The sequence below is a fragment of the Tyto alba genome, unplaced genomic scaffold (assembly GCF_018691265.1).
Source record: "Tyto alba isolate M040663 unplaced genomic scaffold, T.alba_DEE_v4.0 Super-Scaffold_5, whole genome shotgun sequence".
NCBI classification, from domain to species: Eukaryota; Metazoa; Chordata; class Aves; order Strigiformes; family Tytonidae; genus Tyto; species Tyto alba.
Window position 1 is genome coordinate 12,008,849 of NW_024881326.1, and position 16,123 is coordinate 12,024,971.

At 52.1% G+C, this 16,123-nt stretch overlaps 1 protein-coding gene across 2 annotated transcripts in view; it reads left to right on the top strand.

Moving 5' to 3' along the window:
- Positions 1–2,424: 2,424 nt before the first annotated feature.
- Positions 2,425–16,123, top strand: part of LOC104367619 (gamma-aminobutyric acid receptor subunit gamma-4) — a 38,994-nt gene continuing 25,295 nt past the window's right edge. Inside the window, exons 1-3 of one of the 2 annotated variants that reach the window (XM_042807345.1) lie at positions 2,425–2,840; positions 8,093–8,241; positions 8,426–8,493. In XM_042807345.1, coding sequence (XP_042663279.1) covers positions 2,785–2,840; positions 8,093–8,241; positions 8,426–8,493 — 273 coding nt within the window. In that variant the 5' untranslated portion in view covers positions 2,425–2,784. The remainder of the gene's footprint in view (positions 2,841–8,092; positions 8,242–8,425; positions 8,494–16,123) is intronic. The other variant, XM_042807344.1, reaches the window with a different exon arrangement.

Sequence of the window (16,123 nt, forward strand, 5' to 3'; positions counted from 1 at the left end):
CTTGTCTTTGGCATTGCCTGAGGTGAGGAGTGACCAGCCTCTTGCACAAGGAAGAGGGCAAAGCATTGCCTCCTGCCTTCACCTGCTGCTCCAGCCCACAGTCATAAACACCAACCACCAAGGCAGGAGCAGGCAGCACAGATTTTATGACTGACACTGCAAAGGAGCATTTGAGAGAGCATAGTGGGATTCAGAAAGGGTTGCAGATGTGCCCAGACTCGTACAGGACTCTCTGGCTATGGGACGGCTCCCTCTGAAAGCATGGCCAAACTTGCAAGGTTTGGGATCCTGGACCAAGGCTGGAATTATCTGCTTGTCTTCCAGGGCTAAATCCTGCAGTGAGGAGTGCACAATCAAACTCTGATTTTCTGTGGTAGCTTGGCCCCCCAGGTTCTGTGCTCATGAGGACTCTGTAAATAATAGGTTTTATTAGTTTGCTGGTTAAACTGAAATACCAGAAGGGACAGAAAGCATCTTGAATAAAACATTTCATCTCCTCTTTAAGTTTGGAAAATCCCTTGACAGTAGACCTCAAAACAAATGTCTCCTAGGAGTGGAAAATAGGGGCTGTTTCCTCCCAAAACACTGGTGCAGGACATCTTGTCCTTCTCAGCATTTGGACTGAGGGTGTTTTTTTTCTGGTCAGAATCATTCACCGTGAATTTGAAATGGGTTTCTCCCAGGCTGAGCCTGTGCTGTTAATAAATAAGGTGTTTGCTTGAAAAGCAGTACTCTCCCCTTGCACTCCTACACCATCAACACACTTCATTCCCATCCTTGGTCCAAGTAAAAGTCTCAGCACCAGTTACGACAAGAAAGCACTGTAGATGGAGAAGACTGGGGAAGACAGCTACTCCCAGTGCATACAAGTGCCTGGAATGTGTCCCCAAAACAACATCATAAATGGATGTTGTGATTCCCTAGCACTGCTCAGACCATCTCCAGTTCTCCAAGCACCAGTCTTCCCCAGATCTCTCAATTCTCAAGTAGCAGAAGGGTTGGCCAAAAGAAATCAGTCCCGTGAATTTCCCCACATACCACTTCACATCCTGCGTCTTGAGGGGGAGCTGAGAGCACACATATGAACCCCTGGATTTTCTGTGATCTGTTCATGACCAGAATCCACAACATCCACATCCTCCCTGTGGCTGCTCTTGCACCTTTCCCAACGTGGGCTTCCTCTGAATCTATGAAGAACTTCTGGGGCAATGCAGTGGCTTCCTTTGAAGCTTATAGGGTTCTTTTCACCTTCACTGCTGCTTTGATATTCATTATTTACTCTTTTGACATGTGCTTCCCGTAAACTCTGCCATCCCCAGAGCTGGCTTCTTTGCATGCAGTAAAGGAAACATAATCTGCAGCTGCTTCGTTACAGGGAAATGCCACCTCAGAGCTGCGATGCCTGCAGCTGGCTCCTAGGGCTTTGGGGCTGCTCAGATCTCATGCTTGAGGGCTTGAGGTGATCATTGCAAGAATCAGCAAGGGAGAGCCTGTGTAGGAAGAGCCTTGAAAAATCACCCAGGTGTGTGCTGCTGTTATTTACTGCTTGTACTCCTGCGGCACTCCTAGTCCCCATCGAGACTGGTCCTGGCTATCAGGTGCTGAACGTGCCCAGGGAACAGGTATCTCCCTATCCTGCAGAGCTGAGCAAATGCGACAGTGGTTACCGGCATGCTGCGGATGGAAGGCAGAGAAGTGATTTGTCCACGCTCGTGTGGGGAAGGCTGTGACAGGGCCAGGAGTGAGAGAGTCAATTGTCCACAGTCCCACTCCAGTCCGGAGAGGTGGCACCAAATCCCTATTTGTCATCAGTGTTACCAGACCCTCTGGGAGATGCAGGACCCGGCCTCTCTGGGGACAGGTTCCTGCAGCTCACGGTTGTAACCAAAGGACAAAGGACAATTATTGGTACCTCATGTAGCTGTAACAAAGCTGGTTCCAAGCAACTCTCACCCAAAACTCGCCATGAAGGAATATGTTATTCCTGTTTACAAGCCAGATGCCAGCAGTGAAAAGAACTACCCGAGTGCTGCTTAGCAAACCATGCGAGCAGAGAGCAACAGGCTGAAAACTCACAGCCCACCCGCGACCCCTGACTGTTCCACAGCTCCCACCCACGCACCCTCCCGGCTTTTTCTGCGGGACAGCAGCCCCAACAGGTGGGAAAAGACCCTCTCCCGGCTGTGTCTCCCTTGCAGCTCAGCCCAGAGGGGACTGACGTCTTGCATATTTTAGCAACAATTATCCACTCTTTTTCTTTTTCTTTTTTTTTATTTTTGAAAAAAAAAACACCAACTGTTGTGCATTTTTCAAAAAAAAAAAAAAAAGCTACTATTAAGAGAAATCAGGCGCCTCGTTACGCAGAGGGGGAGCGAGAGATCCTTACACCAGCTGACGGTGCTCGCTCCCCGGCAGCGGGGCGGCAAAGGCAGATGCGCCGGTTTGACTCCGCCGTGCGCCCCCCCCGCTGGCGCTCAGCCCTCGGGGGGGTGCGGGGGGAGCCAGCCCCTGCGCGGGGAGGTAGGACCCTGCGCCGAGCCCCTCCCCGCCGCGGAGTCGGAGAAGAGATGCCCAACTTTCCCCTTCCTCCCCGGCGGCGCGGAGCGGGGCGCGGAGCGGGGCGCGGAGCGCGGAGCCGGGCGGGCGGCGGCGGGGCTGGAGCGCGGCGCAGCGGGCAGCGGGGGGGCCCCGCCGCCGCCCCCGGCCCGGCCCCGCGCTGAGCCCCCCCGGGGCGGGCGCACCGCCGCCGCCGCCCCCCCCGGGGCCGGTCCTCGCCTCGCCGAGATGCCCGGGACGGTGCTGCTGCTCTGCCTGGCCCTCGGGCCGGTCCTGCGAGCCAGGTGAGCTCCCCCGCCGACCGGGACGCCCCCTCCCCGCCTCAGTTTACCCGTCGGGGCAATGGGAGGGGACGGGGCTGGAGTCTCAGCGTCTCTTCCCGCGGGTCCCCCCACCCCCGCACGCCCCTCGTCGGCTTCAGCGCGGGTTTGGGCACCTCTGTGCCCCCCCCGGCGGTTCCTTCCAGCCGACCCCGAGGCAGGATCAGGTCTGGTCGCGGCAGCACCTAGTGCCTGCGCGTCCTTTGCACCCCCAGTCCCCCCCCTTGCATGCCAGGAATCAAGAAGACATCCCATTTTCCACCCTGCCATCACCTCGCCGGCTGAATCCTGCGGGGGGCTGAGCCCCTTCTGCGGATGCCCAGAGCAGGACCACAGGGAGCTCAGCACCTCCTGAGTGCTCCATCCATCACCGGGGCATTTCCACACAGAGTCAGGTTGGGTGGGAAGGAACTCTCATCCGCTTCCCCGCACACCATCCCCTGGCACCCCAAAAGCCCCTGCAGGGCTGGCAGCCTGGCGGGAGGAGGGCAGCATGGGCTCCTGCCTTGATCTACAGGTTGGCCCCGGGTCCCAGCTCTGGTTGCCGGCTGGGAGCCCGATGCCAGCCCGATGCCACCGGCATGCTGGGCAAGGAGGCGAGCGGAGGCGTGGGGCTGGCAGATTACGGTTCTTTCCCAGGGCCAGCATTCGTAGCGCTTTTCTGTAAACAGCGATGAAAGGCCCCACGCACAAGCAATTTTCAAGTTTCTTTTTCCTGTTTTTTTTTTTTTTTAAAACAATTCCTAGCCCCGCTAGATCGGGAAAGAACATGTTGTCAGCAGATTGTTGCCCCCAGGGCTTGGGGGAAGAGGGATTTTACTGGCTGAAGCTAATTGGCAGAATAAGCTGCCTTAAAGCCGATCAAATCCCATTACAAATGCAGCCAGAGACAGGGAGCATGAATCCTGCTACTAACGGTCTGCTCTGCTAAGGCTTCCTGACCTCGGGTGAGAGCAGAAAGTCTGTCCCTGCCGCGGTTCTCCAGGGCTTGGCCTTCCTGGAGTCGAGGCAGCGAGAGCTGCCCCGCGGCTCGTGCCCTGACACCCAGCCTCTCGCCAGCGTGCTGCTGCCGGGGGACACTTGAGGGCTGAGCGGGGAGTCCGTGCTGGTCCCCGTTCCTGTGTCCTACCATCCCTGCAGAGCACTGCCACAAGCACTGCATTTTGAGAGGGTGAGTCGTAAGCTGCAAGATCACATGGAGGAGCAGTTAAATCGTGTATTCACACGCCCTTGAGGAGGAAGATTTACCCCATAGCTGGCCCTGCTTCCCTACTGCCCAGCGCCTTGTGTCTATCTCTTCCCTGAGCCCTGCTTTGCCAGGAGCAGTGTTTGTGCGTGTTTGGGGGGGGGTGTGATGGAGCAGGAGACGAAGCCTGTGGGAGAAGAAGGAGGAAAGGAGCAAGTTGTATCAGTGTCTTACTCTGCATTCGCTGCGTTTTTCCTGACTGCAGATTGTCAGGGGGGTGAATCTTGCCTGCCCTACAGTTGATGGTGGGTGCTGGGGTGAGAGGCTCCGTTCAGGTGCCGCATGTGTGCCACCTCTTCTCCCAGCACAAGCTGCAAGACCCGGCCCCTGGTGCTGGAGTGGGCTGGATGCTTTGTGCTGGGTGACTCAGCACTCCCCAAACGGTCCCCCTCACTGTGGAGCTTAATTCACCAGCGTTTCCCAGGGCACTGCCTCAGCTGGGACCAGGGCACCCAACTCTGAGCCCTGAAGGCAGGATCCCTGCACAGCATTGCACCACCAGAAAGCTGGGCTTGGCAGATGGGTGAAACTGTGCAGACTTGACCGTTGGGGCTTCATGGAGCGTGCTGTGGAAGGAGAGGTGCAAAGACACGTGAAACGGGTAGGGTACAGTTTAGTGAGCTCCCGTCCTTAAATCCTGCTTCTAATTTAGAGTAATTTGCCTGAATGTACCTGTGGGATGGGTGGCTAGAAATGTTGTTCTTGCATTCTGTTGCTGTCTGTTCCTTGGGAGCAGAGGAGGCTTTGAGCTGCATATGCAGAGGGGATGGACAATCACAGCCCCGGTATCTACATCCACTGTGGGACGTTCCTGCCTCAGGGCCAGGCATGGCTGAGAGGGTGTGTATCCCCTCCCCAGTGAGTGCAGGTCTCAGTACAAAATTTTCCTGGTCTCAGATAGTCGTGGGTATGCATCCTGGTCAAGCAAGGAGCAGAAGTGTCTCTAAGGGCTTGTGGCACATGTTGCTTTTCCCCTCCTCCTGCCAAGGGAAACCTTGTCAGACAGCTTGGTCACTGTGGGAGGGAGCCAGCCACCAGCTCTTCAGGTGGCTTTTACTTTGACCACCAGTGTGCTTGGAAACCTCAGCAAAACAGGTGTCTGCTTGAGTAAAACAGAATTAAGGAGGGAAGGCAGAGAACCTTTCATCTGTAATGCCAAGGGTTGCCCAAGGAGCGTTGTCCAACCCCATCCATGTATGTGAATGCATCCGAAAGGACACATCCCTGCCGTACAGGCCTCCTGCTCTGGCCACCAGCACGGCCCTGACCACGTCTGTCAGACCAGGGGTTTCCTTGCAATGTCCCCAGCTCCGCCCTGCTGCCATCCCCCCTGCCACCCCCTGCCCGTGCTTGCGGCTGTGTCCCAGCCCTGTGGCTGAGTGCCAGAGTGCTGCGAGGCAGATGTTCTGACATTTTGACAAGCAGAGGTGAGGAAACGTGGCTCTGTCTTTCCTCCTGGCTGCACGGAGACATACAAGAACTGGCTGTCCCCTGTCACCGAGCCAGTTGCTTTGCACGAGGAGCCACTGGGCCGGCAAGTGTTCACAGTGCGTTGGGGATCGCTGCAAGTTTGCAGTGTGACATTTCCTTTAGCAGCTGTGAGGGAACATGCACATGTCACCTTAATTCCTCTCTTCTGCAATAGCTGTTGGTCTCTTCCCTTCTTGATTTGAAGTGGGGCCACTGGGAAGAGAGACTGGGGAGGAGGCAGGGGCTTGCACAGGGTGGTATGAGAGTCACGCTCCTGACCAGCAAGAGCTGGTGTGTGTCTGTGTGTGCAAAGACACCCAGAAAAAGTGTATTTTCTCCAGAAAAAGCCGGCTTGCTTATGCTAAAATGGCTTAGTATGGTTTAGTAGTCCAGGATTAGCTGCATTAGCAAAAAGCATATTTTTGGTAGTGTCACTGCATCTGTAATAGGGATGTGATTCCCTGGAAATGCTACCCCAAGCCTTACAGAGTTAATCAGCAACACTAAAGAGTAGGAAACCAGAAGGCTGAGGTCAGCCTGGTTTTGTTCAGCTCCGGGAGGATGTTTTGTACTCTACTGTGGCCTTACGGCTTGCAGAAACTGGATTTTGGCAGAGCAGTGGGACACATAGAGTTCAGTGCCATCAGGTGAGCTGTTCTGGGTTGACTTCAAGTAGGGTCAAGGGAACACTGAGATAAGGTTTTGGTGTAACTGTTCCCACTGTGCTAGAGGCAGCGTGCATCACCCAAAACACTGGCCACAAGTGAAAGCAGTTAGGATTGCCTTCCCCTGGCCTAAGCTGGGCTGTGGGCAGACACACGTGTCCCTCTTTGTGCCCTGAGGGAGCGGGGCCAGCCCCAGATTTCAGCTCTGGCCAGCTTTCAGGTGGGCACAGTGGTGGTCCCCTGTGCCTCCTGCGGCTGCTGGATGCCACGGAGCTGTCTGCTCGGCTGCATTTCGAAGGCACGCCACAGCTTGCCAACCAGGTGAGCCCTCACTGCTGCTGCTCGGATAGGGGAGTGCATCCCGACAGTGTTGCTTAAGACTCCGTAAGCATCGTTAGAAAGTGCACTGCAATCAGACGGGAAACAGCAAGCTGATGTACCAATACCCAATTCAGCTGCACACAACCCAGCCCTTGTCAGGGGACACATCCCAGTGCCTGAAAGCTGGTGAGATACAAAGAGTTTTAAAGTGATTGCGAAAGCAAGTTTTATCTGGGGTTTTCAAAGAGAAGTGTCTGATAAATTGACTGCAACATGTCAATTTAATGCTTTTTTTTCCCCCGCTTCAAGTACCTTTGCCAGGCTCTGCCTCCCCAGGCGCTGAAGGGAGATGTGTATCGGTGGTGCCTGACTGCACCTCCGAGCTGCGAGGCTCCAGCTGGGAAGTGTCAACACAGTGGCAGCTCCCACTGCGAGACCCCTTCTGGCGCTGGAGCAGGTGACACACTGACATGGCAGGCGTCGAGGGGGGTGTGCCGGGTGTGGGATTGCTCTGCATCCTCTCCTGCATATGCCTGTGTCATTCTGGGGACAGTCCTGTGAATGAGCTGCCCAGAGCAGCAGCAGGTGGTTAGAATTTCCCGGGTGACCATGTGCACCTAATTTAATTAGCGAGTTTAGGAAAACTCCTTCAGGAAAAGGGAGGGGTGCAAAAGGTTTAGAGAGGGCAGATTTGAAAATCAGTGGGAGAAGCTGTGGATTGTGTCTGAAGGAGGATGCAAGCTTTCCTTGCCTGGCTTGGAATGGGAGGATGAGGAAGATTGAGCATCTTTAAATGTGAGCTCATGCTAAAGGCTGGGGAGGAAGGGTTGGTGAGTACAGGGAATGGCTTGTGGCAGGTCTTGGCCTGAGGACAGAGGAGTTTGCATAAGGCTTTCATTTTGGAGGATCTGTGCAGGGCAGATGGCTGGGTTCCTGGCAAACCAGATGTGCATGCTGTCTGCTTGGTAGTTTTAGGACCTCTTTTCTCTGAAATGCTTTTATTGTAAATGCTTTGCTTCCCAAAAATGCTATTTGGTCACAGTTTTCTTCCTTAGAGGCAGCCTGCTTCAGGTGCCAGCAGCCGGCAGAGCGGTTGAGGTATTTGGGGTTAATGGGCAGCTCCAGGAGCAGGAGCTGCAGCAGAGAAGGGCCAGGAAGGGGCTGGGCAGGAACGTGGCAGGGGAGGGCAGGGACTGGCTCCCATGCTTCGGGGATGAGCACTGTGTCTCCAAAGGGAGTTTTGGAGGATGGGGAGCACCCCCATGCCTGCTAGTCCTGACCACTGGTGGCAAGGCCCCTGCGTGTCTGGGGACCCTGAAGTGAGCAAAGGCACCAGGTGAGTTGTGTCTTCTTAGCAGCATGGCTGAGAGGAGATCCCTGAGCATCTTACGTTCTGCCTTTTAGCAGCTCTGCATCTTCCTCCTTTAGTATATCTGAAACCCAGCTGTACCCCTACTCCCCCAGAGCACCAGAGAGCTGCCACAGTACTTTCTCCTTTTGTCTCTCTGCTCCAGGTGTGAGAGCACAGAGGAATACGATTATGATTACCTCAGCATCAATAAAACCTGGGTTCTCACCCCCAAGGCACAGGAGACTGATGCCACGCAGATCCTCAACTCGCTGCTGAAGAACTATGACAACAAGCTGAGACCTGACATTGGCAGTAAGTGTCCCCTGAAGCTCCCTGTGGTGACCTGGCCTGGCTGTGTCTTGTGTTTTCCATGCTTTTGTAGTTGGGATTTTTGGTGCGATGGAGCCAGGCTGATCCCAGATGCTCCCCTGGTCCTCAGGCCTTTGCAAATGATCCTAGCCCCAGCTCATCCGTACCTCTTTTCTTTTCTTTACAGTCAAACCCACGTTTATCGATGTGGATATCTATGTGAACAGCATCGGGCCAGTGTCTGTCATCCAGATGGTGAGTGGTGTCATTGCTGCAGGGTTGTGGTATTGCTGCAATTGCGAGCATGGGGGGTAGCTGGCCCAGTGCTGCTGGCAGGTTGCGTCATGCTGGCTAGACATGGTGTGAAGGTGGACTAGTCATGAGAAGAGGTGGATTTGTTTCCTTTCCCTTGGGAAGAGGTGCTCTGACCCGCTGATAGAGGGAGCTAGAAAGGCTTGACAGCCATCCCTGATTAGGAGCAAGGTCCGCAAGTGCCCTTGCTCACGAGCTCAGGGAGAAGGATGATGATGCTCTTTGGTCCTCACTGGCAATGTGTGGGCAGACACCTCTGCCTGGCGACTTTACCCTCTCCTGCCTGGGAAGCGTGTGGGCACCAGGATGCTCAGGGCAAGTTGCACCGCCCTGGTTGAGCCAGCGTGGTAGCGGCTGGGAGGGGGAGCAGCGTGCTTCCCAGGAGGACTGAAATAGGTTCTTGGAGATGGTTTCCATGGCAATGGTCTGATGGTGTGAAACGGGTGCCCAGGCCTATCCTGCAGTGCTGCGGAGGGGCAAGCAGGGTGCCTCAGGTCCAGCGGCTCTTCTTCAGTACGTAGCACCTTAGATTGATGCTGCCACAACTGTGACAGTTTCCACTCATGGCTCAGGACCTCACTGTACCAGGAGCCATGGAGACACTCAACAGAGATACTCTTTGGTCTGAAAAGCCTCCAGGCAATGCACTGGAGAGCAACTGTTGATTATTTATTTTCCCCGTGAAGTCATTTTTTTGCTCTTTTCTAGCAAGAAACAAACCTGACTGCTGTCAGGTTTTGAACCCCTGGGCAGTGGGGTAGAGAGGAAAAAGGAGAGGTACAGCCAGGACCATTTGGCTTTTCTTGTCTTTCTCAATGCAAAACGGAGCAGAAACAAAACCAGCCCCCTTAAACTGAAAAAAAGAAAGTTCTTGGGATGGGCACATTATTTTTAGTTTCCCAAGCAGAAAATTTCCATTGAAGAAACCCCTCTGGAGATGGAGGAATGGTGTTGTAGTACCGCTTCCACTCCAGAAAGCATGTTGAAGCAGCCCTTCTTCCCGGCCACCGCTGGGCATGTGCCTCCGAGCAGTGCCTGCTCACAAGCCACCAGACGGGCACCTGGCTGGGCACCCACATGTACCAGGGGGGCACCAGCAGGAGGCCCGGCAGGGCTGGCCTCAAAGCAAAAATATTTCCTTTCATTGTTTCTGTGGGCCTGGTTTCCAGGCAGAGAACTGCAGCCCACGCCATGCTGATGTCCTCCCTGGCTGCCAGCAGGTACCACAAGCTCCTCCATCCCATGGCGGGGTGGGCATGAAGCCGCAGCGGCGCAGGGGGAAGGGTGCAGGGGCTGGGTGTAATCACCTCCCTGGCCACTGCTGTGCCTGCAGGTAGAGCATGAGTCCTGTTATAGGTGACTGTCCCATCTGCTTTGCATGGCCCAAGGGTATGCCAAGGAAACCACAGTGAGCATCCTCATTCTTTTTCTTTTTCCCCCCATCCATTTACTTTACCCCTTTCCACCCCAGTTGGAAGCTCTGCTCTCCTCCCTGTCGCAGGAGCACTGCATAGTCATGCAGGTGGTAGCAGTAGAGTGGCTTATAAAATCCAGTCTTGCATCCAGAATTCATTTCTTCTCTGAAAGAGAGATACCAGGCACTGCTGCTAGTCTGGTTTCCTAAGAAACACAGCTTATACCATGGTGATGGGTATGTGAGAACGTACATACGTCCATCCCAATCTTTCAGTATTTTGGATCCCCTGGGCTAATACCAACCATATATGGCTGCAGGTATAGAAGCTTCAGGCATATTCAGCATCTCCAGTATTTTTGTGAAAACAGGATGCAAGGCAGTGACAACAGCCATCCCCACTGCGGGGAAAAAGTGTTGTGTGAACTCAACCCTTACTAGACACCAGAGAATCATATGAGAGAGTGTTGCTGACCGTTCATAAAGCAGCTCAAGCCACATGTTTAGCTCTTTCTAAGAGTCAGAAGAAGCTTTTATGCTTCACGAAGTGGTGCTCCACAACTGCACAATACCCCAGGGGGTCCCAGCACACTTAATGCGAGCCAGGAGTGTGAAGGTAAGACTGGCATTTGGGATTGCCTATATCTGCAGGGCTCGGCTGGAGAAGCTGCTGCCATGGGACTGATCTACCCATCTGCAGCCTTCCCACCTGAGGAAGGTATTTCCATTTGTGGGCATGGCATGGCGAGGAGCTGCTCAGGCAGGGGAGGAAACCACTCGGCATAGAGACAGTTGAGGGAATTTGTGGCATCAGTCACAACTGGCTGCACTGTCTCTCTGAAATTCCCAGATGTAACAAGTTCAGGGGTCTCTGCTGGCTTTCAGCAGTCACCAGTGATATGAAGACACCTCCATACGACTTCCCAAGTAGACTTTCTGTGAACCTCTCTCCTTCCCCGTCCCCTTAGGTAACTTCCTGAGCTTGAATCTGTGATGCCCTTGTGCTTTAAAACCTTTCTCCCTGAGATGCTGAGCTGATATTCAAGGTACTGAGGACATCTAGACCCAGGTCTTGTAGCCTTGGATGGCAGCCTTCTGCCATCTGTACTCTAAATACGTCCCCCTGTTCATGAGAAAGGGTGCATCCTGCTATAGTGTCTCCTGAAGCAAGAGAAAAGGGCTGTGACAGAGCTGCCACAGTGTCACCTCTAGACTTGGCTGCTTCACCCACTTGTTTTGTGTTTATTTGCTTTTCCATCTGTTGGTCGTGCCAGCCACTGGCAGGCTGGCGTCAAACGTATGATACAGATTGTCTTTGCTGGGGACATGTCATTCCCACTTTGTCCCTTTCTATATAGCTTCTCCCAACCCGAGAAGCTCTGCCTTTGCGCAGCTCTCGGGCCTGTCCCATGTGCCTGATCTTTCCCTTTTCCCATACACAACCTGAGGAAATGCACATTTCTGAGGAAAGACACCAGAATTTGACTGGGAGCTAGATCTCTCCCCAGCCCATGGTGAGATTTCCCTCTGCTGCAGATGCAGAGGCTAGTGTAGGCAGGAAGGCCCGCTGGAGGGGAAATGGCCCATTGATCTCTTTTAGGTGCACTGCAGTGACAGCATCTTACGTAAATATTTCTCTTTCACCAAGCCAGGCTACGTAGACAATAAATCCTACTTCTGCTTTTAAGCAAGATAGCAGCATTACTGTGACTGTTAGCTTGGACCAGCATGGTCTGTGCATCTGAGGCTGAAGACTGTAGGATGCCCTGACATGCTGGTGGAATAGGAGGCTCCAACTTAAGCAACATAGTTTGAATACTGGTGTCCTGTGATCTTCTGCTCGCTCCTCAAAGGGTTAACTACTCACTGCTGCCTTCAGCCTGGTGATGCTCTGTCAGGGCTTGGAAGCTGGCCCTGCATAGCCGCTGCTCAACCTCCAAATGATAAATCATGTCAGGATACAAAACTGATTCCGGTCCTTAAAAATGAATAGGTGATTTGAAAACTCCCTGATCTGGGTGTGAATTCTGCATACCCCTCATCAATCACTTGTCATAAATAACATTAACATTCAGAAGTCAGCAGAAGGCGGTCAGGTTTGGAGGGGGAAGAAATGTAAAGTGATTTCCTGGTATTTTTTGTAGACCAGAATGGCAGTCTTGTTTCCCATTTAGGTAGCTGAGCAAATTTTTTACATTGTTTCCTCCCTGGGGAAAGGACCCTCTGCACACTGCCAGCCAAAATGTGGCAGTAACCAGAAATAAAGCTAGGAGATGGTTAAATGATAGGAAGTGTGATGGGGCTTGGTTGAAAGAGGATGGGCTTAGAGGGAAAAGAGTGCAGAGAAGTGGGACCACCAGGTCCCATAGCTGTTTGCTCCAGTTGCTGCATGGATTGGGATTTCTTCCCCATCCCCATGAACCTGTTATGAACCTGTTGTCTTTGGGTGGGATTGGGGCACTTGGCACTTCTCAGGGTGGTAGAAAGCTGTGTTTACACCATCAGTGAAAGGATGCGCTTGGCCACGAGCCCTTCCAGAGCTGCCTGCTGCCGCTGGGTGCCGGCCAGCAGCACCTCAAGCCAAATGAGTTATCACCCACAGCGCTGCAGCTTTCCAAGCTGTGTGGCGGATCTGGATGCCCAATTAGATTCCCATTAACACAAACAGTGTTTAGGTGTCCTTGGCTTATCACTAAGCTGAGCCTGGTGTAAAGACCCACCTTGGTTCTCCGAGCGTGTTTGCGGGAAGAGGTGTCAGGGAGGGCTGCAGCAGCAGGGGCTGATGGAGGAGACTTTTGGTTCAAATTTTTTGCTGACTGGTTGTTTTCTGGAGGGATTTGCTCCTGATTTTGTCTTGTAATGGCTCTATTTCTACAGACTATTGCTTTAACTGGTGTTTAGGGCACCTAAAGTTCTGGATCACCTTCTTTTAGGGATGCTTAACTCTCAGGAAATGATGCTATAGAAGTAAAATGGTTGCCAACTATTGGGGCTGACGCTGTCTTTCAGTCCTGAGGATGTCTATGCAGTATCCATGAGAGCCAGCATGGCTCCAAGCTTGGGAATGAAGCAAGTCCTGCCCAGAGCTTCTTAGATTCCTCCCAGAGGTCAGAGCTGAGCGTCCTTTTCTTCCTTCCTTGCACAAAACCAAGTGTGAGGCTCAAGTTGTTGAATGCTGAGAACATAGTTCAAACACTATGGTAGCCTCCTGGATAAAGTGAATGGAGACATGCCACTCATCCTGGGACCTGCCTTGGTTACCTGCCTCAGGTGTCTGGAATCAGAGGTGGTGCAGCCAGGGCTAGTTTAGATGCTGGAGACTCCTCTCTTTGGTATACGTGCGGAGATGCCCTTGTGTGGTAAATTCTGTAGCAAAACGTGATGACAACTCTTCTGCTGGGATTGTGCACCACCTCAATCTCATTACTTAATTATAATAAAGATGGAAAGAGCAAAATTGGCCTCTGTCATTCACCAGGGGCCAGATTCTGCTGCTTTTGAAGTGCCTATGATTTCTAGGGGGTAGGGCTAAGCTCCTGCCTTCATTATTACAGCAAATCATTTTCTTATCTTTGCCTGTGAGTGGGGTACTGGAACCTGAAGAGGTTATATCCAAATACACATGTTGAATATTCCCCCCTTCCCTCCTTAGGAAGGAGATGCTGTACAGTATTAAATTCATAATGCTGTGCGTGGCTGCATTAGTTACCATGCAACACGCTAACAAAATTGAGGATGAAGAACATATTTTCCCACGTCTGGAGTACTGCAGAATACATTTAATAGATTTGCATGTATGGTGCATTCGTGAAAACACTGTGAAAAAGGGGGAGGAAAGGAAGGGGGAAATGTTTATTCGTTATCAGCTGATGAATAATTAATTTACAAACATTGTCTTGTTAAATATAAATTAAATCCTCATTTGACACACTTTATAATTTAGAAGTATAAGCCCAGCATGAATGAAGAGAACTCCCCACCGACTGCTTTCATGTAAATCTCGAGGAACCAGGGAGGGAGGTTTGGCTTTCAAAGTTAAAGCTGACAAGGAGTAGTGGTGAGGAAGGGGGCTGCTGTGACAAAGCCAGATTGGGGACCTGGGGCACTTTGTCTTTGTTGGTGGGTGCAGCCAGCTTAGTGATTGCCTCCTCCCCGCTCAGAGCTGCGGGTGGCTGAGCTGCTGAATCGCGGCTCTCCGAGTACAGTCCCCATCGATGTCACGTTATCAGAGCGTGCAGTGAGCCAGCAGCCGCTTGTGCGCGGCTGATCTAGCCCAGCAGCAGGGACAGCGGCCCCCAAGAGAGGAGCTAGGCTCTACAAAAGCCACGCAGGGCTAAGCCACCCTTGCGGAGAGCCTTAGGCACTTTGCGGTCTCTCCTCAAGGAAGCAGAGCCACATCCTGAGGAACGGCGGCTGTGCTTTGTTGGAAGGCAGTTAGTGTGGGAGCCGCAGTGGGAAGCCTTCAGTTGCAGCTCTGGTGTCCTGCTGCAAGGCTTGGGTTAATATCTTCATTTCTTCTTAATAGATGGGGAAACTGAGACCGGTAATAATTGTCTGGCTCTGAGGAACACTTAAGTCTTGATTATACTTAGCTTTGGCTGCTTTGGAATAAGTAGGAAGGAAATGAAAATGGCACACTTTTTAAAATGCTTGAATATATTGCTCTGGAGCAGAAGATAAGCCTATAGGTAAAAGAAATTTGTTGCCTCCCCCATTCTTCCTTGATAATAATAGACTCCAGCAGTTACACAGCACTTCTCAACTGAAAGGACTTAAAAATGCTTCACAAATCATCTGTCTAGGAGGCACTAGCCCAGATTCACCCACTTCCAGGGCAGACTGCACTGTTTGAATCGCGCTGCAATGCTCTACCAAGGACTGCACGCTCTTCTTGGCCTGACTGGTGTGCTGCAAGGGTCAGGCATCAGCATAAATCTAGCGAAGTTGAACAGGACGTGCTCATGTAATGAGCTAGGTCGGGTTTTGGTCCCTGATAAAGATGTATATTGTAGGAATTTTAAGTGTTGGGAAATGGGTATTGCTCACTAAGGGCCCCAGTGCTTTCTCTCGCCGTTAGTTTCCATGCCTGAGTGATGGCTTAGCACTGCTGGAGCTGGTATTGCATTTATAACATCTTCACACATACCCATTTGCTTGGAGAGGGCTCATATCTCTTGATTCCCTGATGTTTGGGAATGGTAACCTGAGCTCGTTCCTGTGTGCCCAAATGCTAGGAGAGGGACTGTTCCTCACAGAATTGCTCATGTTCACATGGCGTTGAGGTTGGGTACATGGAGAAGGGCAGCGGCTGTCCTGTAGCCAGTGTTTGTCATTGCCTTAAGCAAAAAAGATCACAAAGCCACTGAGGAATAGCACCAATCGTGTGTGACTTGTGGGACAAATCATGAACAGCAAGAGAAGGTCTAATGAGATAAATGAGTTATTCCCATCCTGAACATATCCCAGGAGCTTCTGCAAGTTTCAGGTCCTGCTCCCAAACCAGAAAAGGGCTGATTTATTCGCTATGAATAATTCAACTAGCTCCTTTTATTATCCAGAATATACACTAATCCCCTCCAGATAATTTCTGTGCAACATCCATGTTGGTATTTTATTTATAGGCTTTTTTTTTTGGTGCAGAAAATGCAAGGAGTCTGTTATCGGGGAAGATGAACATAAATCTGGGGTTTTACCTTTAAAATCTGAAGCTAAATAAAATATGAAAATCTGGACAGCAGCCTCTTGGGCAGGAAAAGGGCTTTTCCTCAGAGGCATTTCTGGAGAGCAAAGCCCTAAAATTAATTAACATATGCGCTCCCCAACCTGACACTAAATGGGGAATGTGGCTGTACTCAGTCAGGTTTCTTAAACTGCAGCATCAGCCCTGGCACACAGGTTCTTCCACACAGCCCCCAGCCTGGGCAGCCTCTGGACTTTGGGCAACATGGGGTAAATCAACATTCAGAAGGAAGTAAGTGGCTCTTGTAAATTCCTTCGTAGATCTGATTTCTGGCCTTCTTCTGGCAGGAATGGCTTGATCCCATGTTCCTTTTGTGCCAGCCTTTGGAGAAAACTCACTTTCTTCAGTGGGGCTGAATGCAGAGGGGGTTTTTTGCCCTGAACCCTTGCAGGCAGCCCAGGCAGGATGCTTACTGTAGA